This window comes from Vanacampus margaritifer, chromosome 18 (genome assembly GCF_051991255.1).
Source record: "Vanacampus margaritifer isolate UIUO_Vmar chromosome 18, RoL_Vmar_1.0, whole genome shotgun sequence".
Classification (NCBI taxonomy): domain Eukaryota; kingdom Metazoa; phylum Chordata; class Actinopteri; order Syngnathiformes; family Syngnathidae; genus Vanacampus; species Vanacampus margaritifer.
In genome coordinates, this window is record NC_135449.1 from 5,797,595 (window position 1) to 5,811,856 (window position 14,262).

A 14,262-nucleotide genomic window follows, 5' to 3' on the forward strand; every position below is an offset into this window, starting at 1 on the left:
TGTGACTATAATGGCAACTAATTGTGATATTAATATATACAAAATAATCCTATTATGGGTATAAAAAAAAAAAAGGACAGATCTTCAACTTGGGTCAATTTGACCCAACTTTGGGGCAAAAATTGGGTCTTTAATTTTATTTTTTTTTTTATTAAACAGCCCAGAAAGTTAGGTTTTATCTTCTACTTGGATCAATTTGACCCAACTTTGGGGCAAAAATTGGGTCTTTAAAAAAAAATTTTTTTTTTATTTAACAGCCCAGAAAGTTAGGTTTTATCTTCTACTTGGATCAATTTGACCCAACTTTGCGTAAAAAACACGAGTCATTTTTCTATATAGCAGCCCATAAAGTTGGGTAAGATCCTCTACTTGGGTTACTTTGACCTAAGTTTGGGTCATAAATTGGGATATTTTGTATAAAACCACCCAGAAAGTTGAGTCAAATTGAACCATAAAGTTGATCGGTTCATTTTTTTTTTTATCCATAATTGGGTTACTTTTGAGCCAACTGTTTTTGGAGTGTACTTGTAAACCGGCAGAGACCGATGAACAAAGATGCATCATTTATAGATCATTATTTTAGATTCAATCCCCAGCGGTTAATATCCGTGTTTTAAATGATTCATTCTACTGATAATAATTGCTGTGATATGTAATGTATGTCATTTTGGAGGATCGCGCCCCAGGAGGGGGCATGCCGAGCATGCGTTGCCCCAATTTTAGGTCCCGCAAAGCTGAAAAATCCTGCCTATCGTAGCAAAAAAAAAAAGTCTTTCACCATTTCTTGAGTAACGGCCACAACAGTAAAGGGTCCGGTGAGCATTACATCTTAAAGGAAGGAATTGCGATAATATCTAAACAGGAATTGGTGTCAAGGAAGTATGTTGAAGTGAAATTACAAACAGTAAGTCAGCTGGGCTCCATCTCAGGATAAGCGGTACAGAAAATGGATGGAGAGTTTAAACTACTGGGACAACATTTAAAAACATTATTTTATTATATAATAAACAATAATATTCAATATCATCTTATGACGAACTCACCTTCAGAAGGTGGTGTTTGTTCCTCAACCCTTGAGTGACTTTTATTTTTTTAAAAAAAATCAATTCTCTTCCAAGTTTTTTTTTCTGAAATGGGTTTTTGGTTGATCCTGAAATGTCGCCCGAAAGCCGACTATCCCGAACTCTTTGTGAGTAGAGCAAGACAACGACTGTCTTTTTATCCGTCAAGTCAGTTACAGCTTCGGATCACGCAGTCTGAATTCAGCCCCAACCAGACACCTGGCATCATTTTCTCATAAAAAGGACTCTTAATCTGCTGCAGGAGAGTCACCCCCCCCTCCTCCTCCTCCACGGCGTAGAAATTGAGAACGCCGGCGGGGTGGTCGATGTACACGCCTAAAACCGACGACTTGGGAACGTCTCGGATTTCCGATATATGACCGTCGTGCCAGGCGAGATAACTGGAACCGCTCCAGCCCAGGCACCACGAGTCTTCGTTGTCCCCGAGGCCGCAGGAGCCATCTTTGTTCCTCCTGCCGGCACGTTCGCTGGCCAGCCCGACCATCACCCAGCCGGAACATTGCACCTCGTAGTAGGCCCGGGAACCCAGGATGCCCTCTTTGCAAAGCACCTTTTGGAATGCAGAAAGCAGATTTACAACAGACGCTTGACTTTAAATAAACATCAATCTGCTGCATGTGTTTTAGAATCATCTCAAATCGCAACTACTTAGTAACAATGATGACACGTTCATAAGCTCTCTAATCCACTTTTAGTAACAAATTAAAGGCCTTTGGCTTCAGCCGTGACATTTGACCTGAGGCATGTACTCAAATCTCTCCGGTCCATCCAAGACGGGACATTTGACGTCATCGGTTTTGCGAGACACCTTAGCGCCCCCCTGCTCTACCCACAGCATCTTGTTGGCCGTCCGTGCATCGAACGAAAGGTTTATCCAGTCTGTCAGATACAGAAAAGACTTTGTTGTCATTGTCAAGTAAAAAAAAGAATAATAATAATAAAAAATCGCTTTTGGAATTAAAAAATTAAATAAAAAATGTCCCTACGTTTGATGAGATCAGCTCTGCTCTTTGGCTCGGGCATATCGGGCTCGTAGGCTGGGGTCTTTTCTGAGAGGGGACGTCACAGAGAAGACATGCTTATTTGTATTCACATACTGTCAAAATCGCAAAATATTGCTCAGTCACATTAGCTACTTTGCACTCAGCATCTGTAATTGTGATAGTTTGCTGTACTGATGCATTCACCGTTTTTTTTTTATGCTTTCAAAATCAGTCTCTGTATTGTCATTATTGTTTTCTCCATTTTTGTTTTTGAATAAACAAAAAAAATCTAACCAAAATGCCAGGGTTCATGTTTAACCAGCTAACGGTTAGCTAAACTGTACTCTGTACATGCGTTAGCTAGCTGCACTAATACATGCGTGATCACATAACTTAATGTTTCCAAACCCAGTCTCTGTATTTGTCTTTACTGTTTTGTCAAGAAAAAAAATATTTATAAAAAATAACCAGCATGAAGCTTAATGTTTGGCAGGCTACCATATCTGTTAGCAAAACTCTGAGGTTAGCATAGCTAACCAGTCTGCGGGTTTTACAAAGATGGATGAAGCAAAATTTCGTAGTCTCTTATCTTTGAGTTACAAACTTTGCATACTTTGCATTCTCTTTTTCCTGATTTGATCATAAACATGATCTCTTAAAGGATCTTGGAGACTTTTAAGGCGTAAAAAAATGGGAGTATTAACAATGATCAATGATAACACAACAAATTTGAAAAAGCAAGATTTTTCCAAGGTTTTTTTTTTTTTAAAGAACTGTTTGTCATTGTCAGCTCCACTCCCAAGAATGATTTGTGGCAAATTTATTGCGTCTTGTGCCATCTTAAAAACAGTTTCTGCCGTTAGCTAAAGCTAAAGCTACGGAAATGTTATTTTGATAGCATAAAAGAGACCGGTATATTATTTCGTTTACACATGTAAGTGTACTTCTCCTTAAATACGGAATTGTGAGTCCATTTTCAGCAAAATGGCTGATATGTGGCTGTCATGGCGATTACAATGTACCATCCAAAGGATTCCCAGGCACCAACCAGGTTATTTGAAGATACGACTTTCCCTGAGAGTTGCTCAAGGTCAATATACTTGGCTCGAAGAATCATTTGGTTTAATATTGCAACAGATGGCGGAAGGCGAGCCAATGTATGCCTACAAAACGCCATCTGTCTCTGTCACGTCAACACGTCCCATTTTTTTGATTATTATTATTATCAATTATTTTATGACGCGCCGCCACACATTTTTGTGTTTGTTGATGAGGGAAATTAGTCAAATACTTTTCCATCGAGGTTCGTAGAATTATTTTCATTTGTGAATCAAAAAAAAAATAGTATAATATTCCAAGGACCACACAAGTGTTAATCCCATAATTTAATATTAAAAGGGATCATACTATGCTTGATGACATTCACGATAAGATTTATACAATGTTACGCAGGGAGCTCTGTGCTAATAACCGTTTCGTAATCAAGTACTTTTGCAGCCCCGTTTTTTTCAGTTGATGGCGATCAAGAAGTGGAGACAGATAATCCCCCCGACAGTATTAAGATGTCAACACCGACAATAAATTGTATTTATACCAGCTCACGCCGCAGCATCCAATATAAAGTGTCCCAACATTCACACCAGCAGTGATACCAGCAAAAAATAAATATGACTCACGATGATAAAGACGAGAGTCGCATTCTGACATGAATAACCGTCTCATCATTTCCTATCGTTTTTTTTTTTTTCTTTTACGGAACGCATGTGCGAGCTGATATTGATCTTGCAAGACACCTGTTTGCTGTCAAAGCGATGAGAATAACTCGAGGTTGTCCTCACATGAACCGCAGGCGCCTTCGAATCACTGCGTGAGTACGAAACAATCAGACTTCATTTAAAAACGTCGACGGAACACATTCACGATCTAATAAATGAATGAATGAAATGAAATGGAAATAAGGAAAGGAAATCAATACGATAGCAAATATTCTGCCTCAGTTCCGATGAACACACTTAGATCGTTTATATTGTGATTGTAGTTATCCACGCATTACTTCTACTGAGCCGCTTTGAACGTATTTTACTTGTGACAGTTACATAAGACTTCAAATATTATACTCGTCTCTCAGTATAGTATTTATACTTTAAATCCAACTGATACTTAATAATAAGATCTTGTATTAAACTCATTGGGGGGAAAATAGTCAAGGACTTGAAGATTTTACATTAATTCCGAGATTTTACTAAAGCAAATATCTGTAAGACGCTTTTCAGAAAATAGTGGTAAAAAACACGATTAATTACAGAATATTGTGCGTTTAATTAATTAATTAAAGTAAATCATTTAATAAATATTTGCGTATAACTAAACTACCTAGTCTGAAACCCTAACCCTAAAGTAAAACCCTAGTTTGAAACCCTAATCTTATTTTGAAACCCTAATATAAAACCCTATTTTGAAACCCTAATATAAAACCCTAGTTTGAAACCCTAACCCTAATGTAAAACCCTAGTTTGAAACCCTAACCCTAATTTGAAACCCTAGTTTGAAACCCAGACTAGGGTTTCAAATTAGAGTTAGGGTTTCAAACTAGGGTTTTATATTAGGGTTTCCAAATAGGATTAGGGTTTCAAACTAGGGTTTTACTTTAGGGTTAGGGTTTCAAACTAGGGTTTTATATTAGGGTTTCAAAATAGGATTAGGGTTTCAAACTAGGGTTTTACATTAGGGTTAGGGTATCAAACTAGGGTTTTACATTAGGGTTGGGGTTTCAAACTAGGGTTTCAAATTAGGGTTTCAAACTAGGGTTTTACATTTGGGTTAGGGTTTCAAACTAGGGTTTCAAATTAGGGTTAGGGTTTCAAACTAGGGTTTTACATTAGGATTAGGGTTTCAAACTAGGGTTTTACTTTAGGGTTAGGGTTTCAAACTAAGGTTTTACATTAGGGTTAGGGTTTCAAACTAGGGTTTCAAATTAGGGTTAGTGTTTCAAACTAGGGTTTTACATTAGGGTTAGGGTTTCAAACTAGGGCTTTACATTAGGGTTGGGGTTTTAAACTAGGGTTTCAAATTAGGGTTAGGATTTCAAACTAGGGTTTCAAACTAGGGTTTTACATTAGGGCTAGGGTTTCAAACTAGGGTTTCAAATTAGGGTTAGGGTTTCAAACTAGGGTTTTACATTAGGGTTAGGGTTTCAAACTAGGGTTTTATATTAGGGTTTCCAAATAGGATTAGGGTTTCAAACTAGGGTTTTACTTTAGGGTTAGGATTTCAAACTAGGATTTCAAATTAGGGTTAGGGTTTCAAACTAGGGTTTTACATTAGCTCTTTGACTGCCAAGCATTTTCAGAAAAGAGAACATGTGGATGCCAGCTGATTTAAGCATTTTGACTGATCTTTCAAGGTCCACAGAAAATGTCGTGTTTGGACTATGGAAACACAGATACTACCAAATGAAAGATTGAACTCTCATCTTTCATTGGAAAAAAAAGTTTGTTTCTACCTTATTCAGTTTTTCAGTAATCAACAATAGAAAATAGGTTAGTTTCACCCAAATGCTGTGTTTTGGACCAAAATACGGAGAAATCAAGCTTTTTGTGAAACGATTTTATTTCATGCACTCTAGTGAACTTGACACCTTTTTTTCCCATGAATGATGCCTCAAACACCTAAACAGTGCTTTGCTTCTGTAAAACACTACCACCAACAACGAAAAAGTGTTTTTTGATAGCAAAATACGTTTATTTACATTCAACAGTGTAACAATTTGACAAAACAATTTGGCAAACTATTTACAAATGTGTGCAACTGTGCTACTATTTACAATTGTGTGGATGTTTCAACTACAGTTTTTTTTTTTTTGTGTAACACTCCCCTGCGTGCAAGGAGACGCAGCAGGATTTGCACAACAGATTAGTTTCACTGCGATTGCCCCTTCGCGTGCAGACCCTACACTTTCTTGCCGGCACTCATTTGGATTTTACTAAACGTTATTAAACGTTTTTGGCGGTCAAAGAGTTAAGCGTATAATCATGATTAATCTGATGAAAAAAATAGTTTTTTAACAGCTCTAATATGTATATATATTGCAAAATATGCTCTAAAACAACCAAATATAATGTTACATTGTGTAATTTCTCTCTTTTTTTTTTTTTTCAAAATCCTTTCAGCATATGCATGACAGGGCCAGTAAAGGAAAGCATTAGGTCGTCCTTACAATGACACGCATGAAATCAACCTGTGATAAATAGTCTTTAAATCAAGCTATGTGAAAAGCAGAAAATCCAGCTCACCATTGCCTGAACTCCAGTTGTCTGACATGATCGTGTCAGTGGTAGGCATCCTGCCCGTGTCCGTGGTCTCCGCTGAGTGACAGCTCTTATATACCTTTAAAGCGCCACACAGGCGACGCAGCCACGGTTGGTGGTGCGGACTTATAACGTGAGATCAGAATTTTGAATAATACCGAGAGGCGTGTAACCGGATCGGGGTTTTAATGTGGTTTTCTTAAAACGGAAACACGGATGCCTGGATGTGAGGACATCCCGTTGCGCCGGGCCAAAATACCCGACGCGGCCGACCCACGCTTTTGTTGCATCACCGACCTTTAAACGTGGCACTCGATCAGCACTGATGCAAGGGGGTGACTTCGGGGTAGACTTCAGCTCGGCCGGTGACGGTGTTGACAGCGTCACGCTGTGCGGTGAACGAACTGGGAGACTGTAGGATTACTGGGAAAGTGAATGCGGCAATGTCCTCAGCCGGCACTAAGTATTGCGTTACTCTAAAATGACTAATCTATCGCATTAGTTACTATTTCCAGTCAAGTAATCAGACTATAGTTACTCTTTTGAGATCATTGTCAGTTACTTTGATCAATATATTTGCTTCTATATGTAAGTAACATCAGCATATGAGAGAGTGACCCTTTTGGTACCACATGTAGTTACACTTAGCTGCCTGCAAGAGGCGCTAATTAGAAATAATTGACAATTGACTTAAATGAACAGCACGCTGCTCACACAAAGGGCTATGTACAACAATGTGGGAGTATTCAAATTAATGTGAGAGTGACGACAACGTTTTCAGCGCATTGTGACCCAAATGTTCATAAACAGCAAGGGCGGAAGGAAATTTGGCCTTTTCAAGATGTTAGCGATTACAGTCACTATTTTGAGTTTGTAGCGGCTAAAAACTAAAAATAATAAGGTTTGTTATATGTATTTTATTAAGAAATGGAAAAAATATATAATAGAAATTTTAACTCATTCACTGCCAATGATGGTTATACACGTCCAAAATATATTTAAAATGTTTAATGCGTTAACGAAAAACTGCTATAATGGGAAATATCGGTCTTTCTCCCAAATTATATGTAGCGGTGACTACTCAAGAGTAGGTCTATAAGAAAAAATAAAAAGTGGTATCGAACATCCCTAAAAAGTAGTTGCTTGGCAAAAAGATGCCACCAGACGGCACCAATAAATCAATACAAATAAACAAAAACAAAAACAGGAAATAAATGAGATTTTCATTAAATAGCAGGAAAAGTAACAAATAAATAAATAATTCAATAAATCACTACCTATGTGGGTTTACTCCCTCAATCTGAAAACATAACCGTCAGGTTCATTTCCATGAACCATGACTCTATATTGGACAGGCAATTCTTCGAAAAAAAAATAAAAATAAAATAACCCCCCCACATACAGTTTAGGCCAAGGTTTTACTGTCCAGTATATCTGACTCCATCCGATGCATGTAAGATGCGTGAGCTACGTTTAAATATACATCACCTAAATACTCGTCGTCAGCGCAAGTCACACCACAAAAAAAGTGACGAGATCTCGACCTACATGATCACGTTAGCCGTTTATGGTCCCGCCGCTTTCATGAGCGCACGAGGAACACGCGCCCGGTCGTAAACGCTCCTCTTTAGGGGTCGGCTGGCCGGCCCGATTACAGCTTTGGCACGTCGACAGTCAAGGCCGGCCTGCGCCTCCGAGGCCGACCCCCGGGCTCAGGATGCGCACATGACAGCAGCGTGCTAAACATGACATGCAAAGCCGAGGCGGCTCGCAGGAATGTTTTGACAGCAGGAAAGCATGCGTGCCGATTCCTTTGATACGTTGATCGGGAAAGCACGCGCACTTTTTGAAGCGCTGCTGACAGTTGAGGTGATCCGGGATCAAATGCTTTGACCTGCTTTCTTGCTTGCTGCTCGGGATGGTGAAGGTCAGGACTTTGGAATCTACATCATCACTTGAAGTGAATGCCTTTAAATGAGTCAAAGATGAAATCATCTGATTGGTTTTGCTATTCACTGTTTTGGTGTTTAACTCATTCACTGCCATTGACGGCTATAAACGTCAAAAATTAATTTTAACTATTTCTATTAGTTTATTTTTTTTCCCACCTTTGTTAACAATTGTATGAAACCTAAAAAAAAATGTATTGTACATTTAGAACAGATATGAAATTTGTGATTAATTGCGAGTTAACTAGTGAAGTGATGCGATTAATTACGATTAAAAACGTTAATCGCCCGACGCCCCGAATTTTTAATAATCTTTTCTTCTTTTTTTTTTTTATTCATTCACTGCCATTGACGGTTATAAATGTAAAAAAATTCATTTGAACTATTTCTTTTTTAACTTTTTTCCCCCACTTTTGTTAACAAGAGTATGAAAACCTAATATTTTTATTGTACATTTAGAACAGATGTAAAATTTGTGATTAATCGTGAATTAACTAGTGAAGTCATGCGATTAATTACAATTATTATTATTTTATTATTTTATGAATTTAGGGCAGTAAATGAGTTAATTGTTCTGCCTGTCAGTATACATCACTGGTATGGAAAGAACAAAATTAGTGTGTTAATTTTGAATTAATTCTAAGTTCCTTTAATGCCACTCTTTTTTTTTTTAATGGCCGTCCCTTACTTGGAAAACCTGTACTTGGGGAATTCTAGAAGGCACGTCAAAATTGATGTTGGATTAAGTTACTGGGTTGGTGTGTTTTTTGTGAGGAAAATCTGCAAAAATGTCGATCACTGTTTTCCAAAGTAAAAGCGACTATCTTTGTTTTGAACCAAAATTAAACAATCAGTCCGCTTTCATGAAGGACTACAAAAATCATTTGGAAAAATTTTCAAGTAAAAAATGTAGCTAAATAATGATTGATTATCAAAAATAGTTGTGGATTCATTTCATAATCGACAACTAATCAAGTAATTGTTGCACCTCTAGAAATGTACTCGTAATGTAATCTATTACGCCCCCTAGGGGTTGTGTGTCATATTGGGCAGTCATTTCCAATTACTGTGCTGTTTATAAATGACCCAATTTTACTCAAATGTGTGAGATTTTTCGATCATACGTTTGAAACAGTAGGAGTTGCTGTTTTGGTTAGCAACTGGGTTAAAATATATGCAGGAGTTTTGTGCAGTGTTTCCCAACCTTTTACGGCATACCTCCAAACAAATGTCACAAAAAGTATATGCTGATATCATCATGATGTATTTAGTGGCATAGTAACAGTAAATAAATAATCACCTGGAGCCCAATCCAAGAGAAAGTGGTTAATTTCCCGTCTGATGATTGATCATGACGCGCTATTATGCTACAGCACATTTGTCTAAAGAAGCCTATACACCCACTTTCCAAGATTCAAAGAGATGCGTGTGACAGCCTAATCAGATTTAATATGGGTCATCAGGCCAGGCGTCGGCGTTGACGTGATGATCCCGCCTTGGCAGTGCGTGTGACACGCACGTTAGTGAGCTCATTATCTGGACATACCTTCCCAAAATGTCCGCCTGGATTCCTCAGGGAGCCCGGCAAAAGTCTCTTTGCAGAGAGGGAGTGTTGTCCTGCATGTATATAAGAGCGCCGCTGACAGACGTGAAGGTAGTTAACGCGGCAGCCAGAGGCCTTCAAGATGCCAACCAGCGCGCCAAGTACGAGAATCCTGCGCGTAGCCTGCAGACCTGGTAAATAGATCGCACGCAATATCATGAGTAATGCGCCGGGATAATAAACTGGATTGTGTTTGTTTATTTTTTGATAGAGAAAATAGGGAAGAAGAAGCCTAAAAATGGGGCTGCTCTTCAAGGTGAGTTTGCAACAAAAGGCTTTATTTTTTATTTCCTCTTCTTCTTTTATGAGCGTTTTTATTCCTCAGACAAAATTCCTGATTATGACCCAAACATCTTGGAGCCGACATGCCGAGACGAGCTGCTTAAATGTAAGAATGATCCTCTAAGCAAGGACTTTTGATGGTTTAAAAATCTGCTTTTAATTTGGGAAGTTTGTATGTATTCCCGCAGACTGGATCAAGCTTTCTTTTGATGATAAGACAGCCAATAAGATGTTGTGGATAACAGAGGGAGGCTCCAAAGTGTCCCGAATGACTGATGATGTCACTTGTCCGGTACTCGACAGGCCAGAGAGATACGAACATACACCGCAGGTCGGTTTGAACTTTTTGACAATATGACAATATACTTATTAAATGTATGTATTATTTATTATGTTTTTATATTTATTTAATCCAGTATTTCATTGTTAATGCATTAAAATAAAGGGAAGTAAAAAAAACTGAATTTAAAATAATGATTTAGTTAAAAGGTATAATATTGTGAAATAAAAATTGTACCTATTATTATTATTTTTTTTAAATACAACGGTATTGTACTTACTAGCAGCTTTAGCTACTATGCTAAATGATTTTAGATGCACTTGCAAACTTTTTGTGTTTTTAAGCTATTTTATTTGCTCTAATCTGTTAGATTGTATTTCATGCTTCATTTTATTATTATTATTTTTTTTTTTGTATGGTGGTTTTGGGTGACCAGATTTTCAAAATTAAAAAAAATCGCGACACTCCCATTTCACTGAAAATCAAATAAACAATAAATTATAACCAAAGACTATTTATAAAAGTATAACATTTATAACAAAAGTTTAATTGCTAGTCAATCTGGTGACCGGTGGTTGCAGTGTTACTTTAGCTAATGCTAAATGCTATCTTGGTTGACAGTTCAAGATTGATTTGACGTACACATGGCCTTAACAATTGGCTTGCAGACTGGACTTAAAAAAGAAAAATAAATTGAGACGCTGGGATGGGACCTGCGTAAAAGTGGGGCTGGTAAAATAAGGGACACAAGGCTCAAAACGGGACGTCCCGTGGTGGAGCCTTAGGAGTTGTCGCCTGGCTAAATTTTCGTTATGATTTCCTAGCATAAATGATACATACGAGCGCCTCATGGTGTCAACAAACTCAACTCACTTCACAAGAATCAGTTTGTCACATAGTGAACACTTTCAAGAAATTAAATTTTAAGAGTTAAACTGTCAAATGAATCAAAAATAATCCATGTGTTAGCTTAATGCTAAGATTGACACAGTAGCATTGCTTTTCCAATTTAAGGTTCTTTGCAAAGAAGGAATCTTGGGATTCCGAGCATACTGGGAGATCAAGTATTCCGGCTGGGTGGTGGCCGGGGTCACCCACGAAGGGGCCGGGCGCAGGGGACACGACGGACCCTGCGGCCTGGGGGAGAACGACCAGTCCTGGGGTCTCGGCTGGGAAGGATCCCACTACCAGGTGTGGTTCAACGGCATCAGTAATGAAATCTGGGACATCCCCCAGTACAGCACCATCGGCGTGTACCTGGACCAGCCGGCGGGGGTGGTCAACTTTTACGCCGTGGAGGAGGCGAAGGGGTGCGAGGGCAGGCGGGAGGTGACACTCCTGTGGCGGATTAAAAGCTCCTTTAAGGGGAGGATGATGCCTGGTTTCTGGGTTGGACAAAAGTCCTCATGCACGCTCACTTTGAAGGAATGAGGAACTCATCAGGGTCTCATTTTCATACATTTCAGTCTACAATAATTGGGGATGAATGCTAAAACGTGTAAAACCTTGTATATACTTGTATAAGCTGTAAACACATTGAATACTGTTTCAAGATTAATGTATATTTATCATTTGATACAATTTAGTTAGAATGCAGAAAAATGTAGATTCATTCCAAATTCAAAAGGTTGTAAATACATACTGTATGTATATCAATCAAGAAGCTATTTGTGTTTTTGTAAGCACATGAAATAACTGTAGTTTTGTTTTATTTTCGTCACAGTGTGATTTTACATTATTTGTGTTTCACACAAATAAAACAGCAAAAAAAGTACATTTGGATTGTATTTTATGGCGACATGTAATGCCACATTGTTTATTTTATGCGACAATAAAATGATCACTCTTTACTAAAGAGTTTTAAAGGCTATTTCACTTGTTTGTTTGCTTTTCTGTATTAATAAATGAGCTAATCATGCATGCCAAACATGCCTTAAACATTAAAACAGCATTTGCACTTGTGTAACGCCGAGGTGATAAGTGGTGCTTTATAAAGACGCCAAGTGATCCATCAGTGTCATATGAGGCATTTTGAATCCATCATACTTTACCTCCAGCTGCTCTCCACCTTTTATTGTTGATTTTATCCAGTTAAAGATTCACATGGGCGCCGGTGGGTGCCGCAGGTTTAGGCTGCTGACAACAAACTTCATACTGCAAAACAATGAAGTGGGAAATGATGAATTTTAAAACGCTAATAAAAAAAAACTGCAGATCAAAACTTCATGACATACAAATTATACTTTGCATTTGTAGAAATTTATAGAGATTTTTATGGAAACCTGCAATTGGTGCCACTGTTATTATGAGGTCCAATATTGACTCTTTCTCCAATACGTACCAACGAAGAGGCTATTAGCTTAGCATGTAGCAAAGGTAGCTTTAACGGAAAACTTATTAAAGTTATTTCAACCTATTTAGTATTTTTCCACTGCAAACTTTGAAGCCATTGGCTTAGTATACCGATAAAATGGAGCTAAATATAAAGCTAGTGATAAAAACGAGTTTTGTTCAACACTCAAATATTACCTCTAAAGAAAGACACAATGCTTTTTTTATTTGTATTTTTTATTTTATTTTTTAAAGCTATTTGCCATATACAAAAGGATCGGACCAGTCAGTCTACTGAAATAACGCGCACGCACACACAGTATTAATGAACCATAGATGTTTTTTGTTTTTTTAAATTAAGCATCCTTACTACAATTAAAAACAATTTCACTTTCAACCTCAATCGTCTGTGAGACGTGATATGGTCTTTGTCTCCCCCTGCTGTCTTATCTTTACAATAACATGCATGTGTTGCAAACCCAGTCCAATCAAAAGTCAATTCATGATTGAACTGGACTTATTCATTCATTCATCTAGCATTGGCAAATATTGTATTACTTGTTATGGTCATCGGGTTTTACGAGGGTTCTGACATACGTTGGTTTTACGAACGGAATGAAGAGGCGTAGCCTGCGACATGTATGACACAACGACCAACGTAAGTCCGCCGTATTTACTCTTTTAATTAGATTGTTTTAAAGCTTTTGCCAAGATTTGCTTTTCACGTTACTGAATTGCGTCACAGACGCCAACGCAGGAACGAAACTCCATCGTTAACTGAGGACTCATTGTACAAATTATAAGTCATGTAATAAATATATACAACCACTAGAGGGCAGCATAACGTCAGATATTAAAATCATGGCGCTGGAGAAGACGACGTTACTGTCTACCCACATAAAATAATGCATTGATTTGGTTATATTGTTATTTCTAAAAAATGCCTTTGCAGCTTGATTACACTTTCTAGATTAAAAAAAAAAAAGTATTTATAATATTTGCAGGAAAATGTTTAAAATGATTTTTTTTTTTTAAAATCATTCCAGAGAATCAGGGTGCAAAATACACTGTCAATCTAGTAATAATATCAATTTCTTAAAGTTGCATTTCATCACCTGATTTAAATATAGCGCCACGCAGAAAGAAAGCCAAGATGCCTGGCAGTACAACCTGCGAAAACAAGGTCAACATGTAGACTAGATTATTGTTACTGTGGGCAAAACAAAATGCTGCACTTGGCTACAAATTATCTCTTGTCTGCCTCTTACATTTGCTATCTGTAAAAGTCCCGGGATATTTATAGTTGTCCTCCAATTCAACATCCTTATCAGATGATGGCACGGATTTGTAAGCAGGCTGTAAAGCATGGCAATTTATTGCGCCGTGTCAATAAGGGCCCGAACACCTTGCTTGGTCAAGTCTCCTTGCGGGAAAAAAAAAAAAAA

At 37.8% G+C, this 14,262-nt stretch overlaps 2 protein-coding genes across 2 annotated transcripts; one reads left to right on the forward strand and one right to left on the reverse strand.

Moving 5' to 3' along the window:
• Positions 1 to 978: 978 nt before the first annotated feature.
• LOC144038364 (tripartite motif-containing protein 16-like) lies at positions 979 to 6,808 on the reverse strand. The gene is made up of 4 exons (XM_077550828.1): positions 6,358 to 6,808; positions 2,069 to 2,131; positions 1,819 to 1,961; positions 979 to 1,632 (listed from the first exon to the last, which is right to left on the reverse strand). Exons 1-4 carry the CDS (start codon positions 6,404 to 6,406, stop codon positions 1,231 to 1,233), a joined length of 657 nt encoding a protein of 218 aa, XP_077406954.1. The 5' UTR covers positions 6,407 to 6,808; the 3' UTR covers positions 979 to 1,230.
• A 2,992-nt stretch (positions 6,809 to 9,800) lies between these two features.
• Positions 9,801 to 12,356, forward strand: LOC144038363 (stonustoxin subunit beta-like). The gene is made up of 5 exons (XM_077550827.1): positions 9,801 to 10,058; positions 10,136 to 10,180; positions 10,250 to 10,312; positions 10,395 to 10,537; positions 11,501 to 12,356. Exons 1-5 carry the CDS (start codon positions 10,007 to 10,009, stop codon positions 11,915 to 11,917), a joined length of 720 nt encoding a protein of 239 aa, XP_077406953.1. The 5' UTR covers positions 9,801 to 10,006; the 3' UTR covers positions 11,918 to 12,356.
• The last annotated feature ends 1,906 nt before the right edge of the window (positions 12,357 to 14,262 follow it).

What these genes read in the sequence shown, in the direction of transcription:
- LOC144038364 (XM_077550828.1), bottom strand. Translation starts at nt 6,406, where the DNA reads ATGCCTACCACTGACACGATCATGTCAGACAACTGGAGTTCAGGCAAT. An exon ending in CAGAGCTGATCTCATCAAAC is followed by an intron (nt 1,962 to 2,068) that starts GTAGGGACATTT and finishes TGTATCTGACAG; the next exon opens with ACTGGATAAACCTTTCGTTC. An exon ending in GATTTGAGTACATGCCTCAG is followed by an intron (nt 1,633 to 1,818) that starts GTCAAATGTCAC and finishes GCATTCCAAAAG; the next exon opens with GTGCTTTGCAAAGAGGGCAT.
- LOC144038363 (XM_077550827.1), top strand. Translation starts at nt 10,007, where the DNA reads ATGCCAACCAGCGCGCCAAGTACGAGAATCCTGCGCGTAGCCTGCAGA. An exon ending in CCGAGACGAGCTGCTTAAAT is followed by an intron (nt 10,313 to 10,394) that starts GTAAGAATGATC and finishes GTATTCCCGCAG; the next exon opens with ACTGGATCAAGCTTTCTTTT. An exon ending in GATACGAACATACACCGCAG is followed by an intron (nt 10,538 to 11,500) that starts GTCGGTTTGAAC and finishes TTCCAATTTAAG; the next exon opens with GTTCTTTGCAAAGAAGGAAT.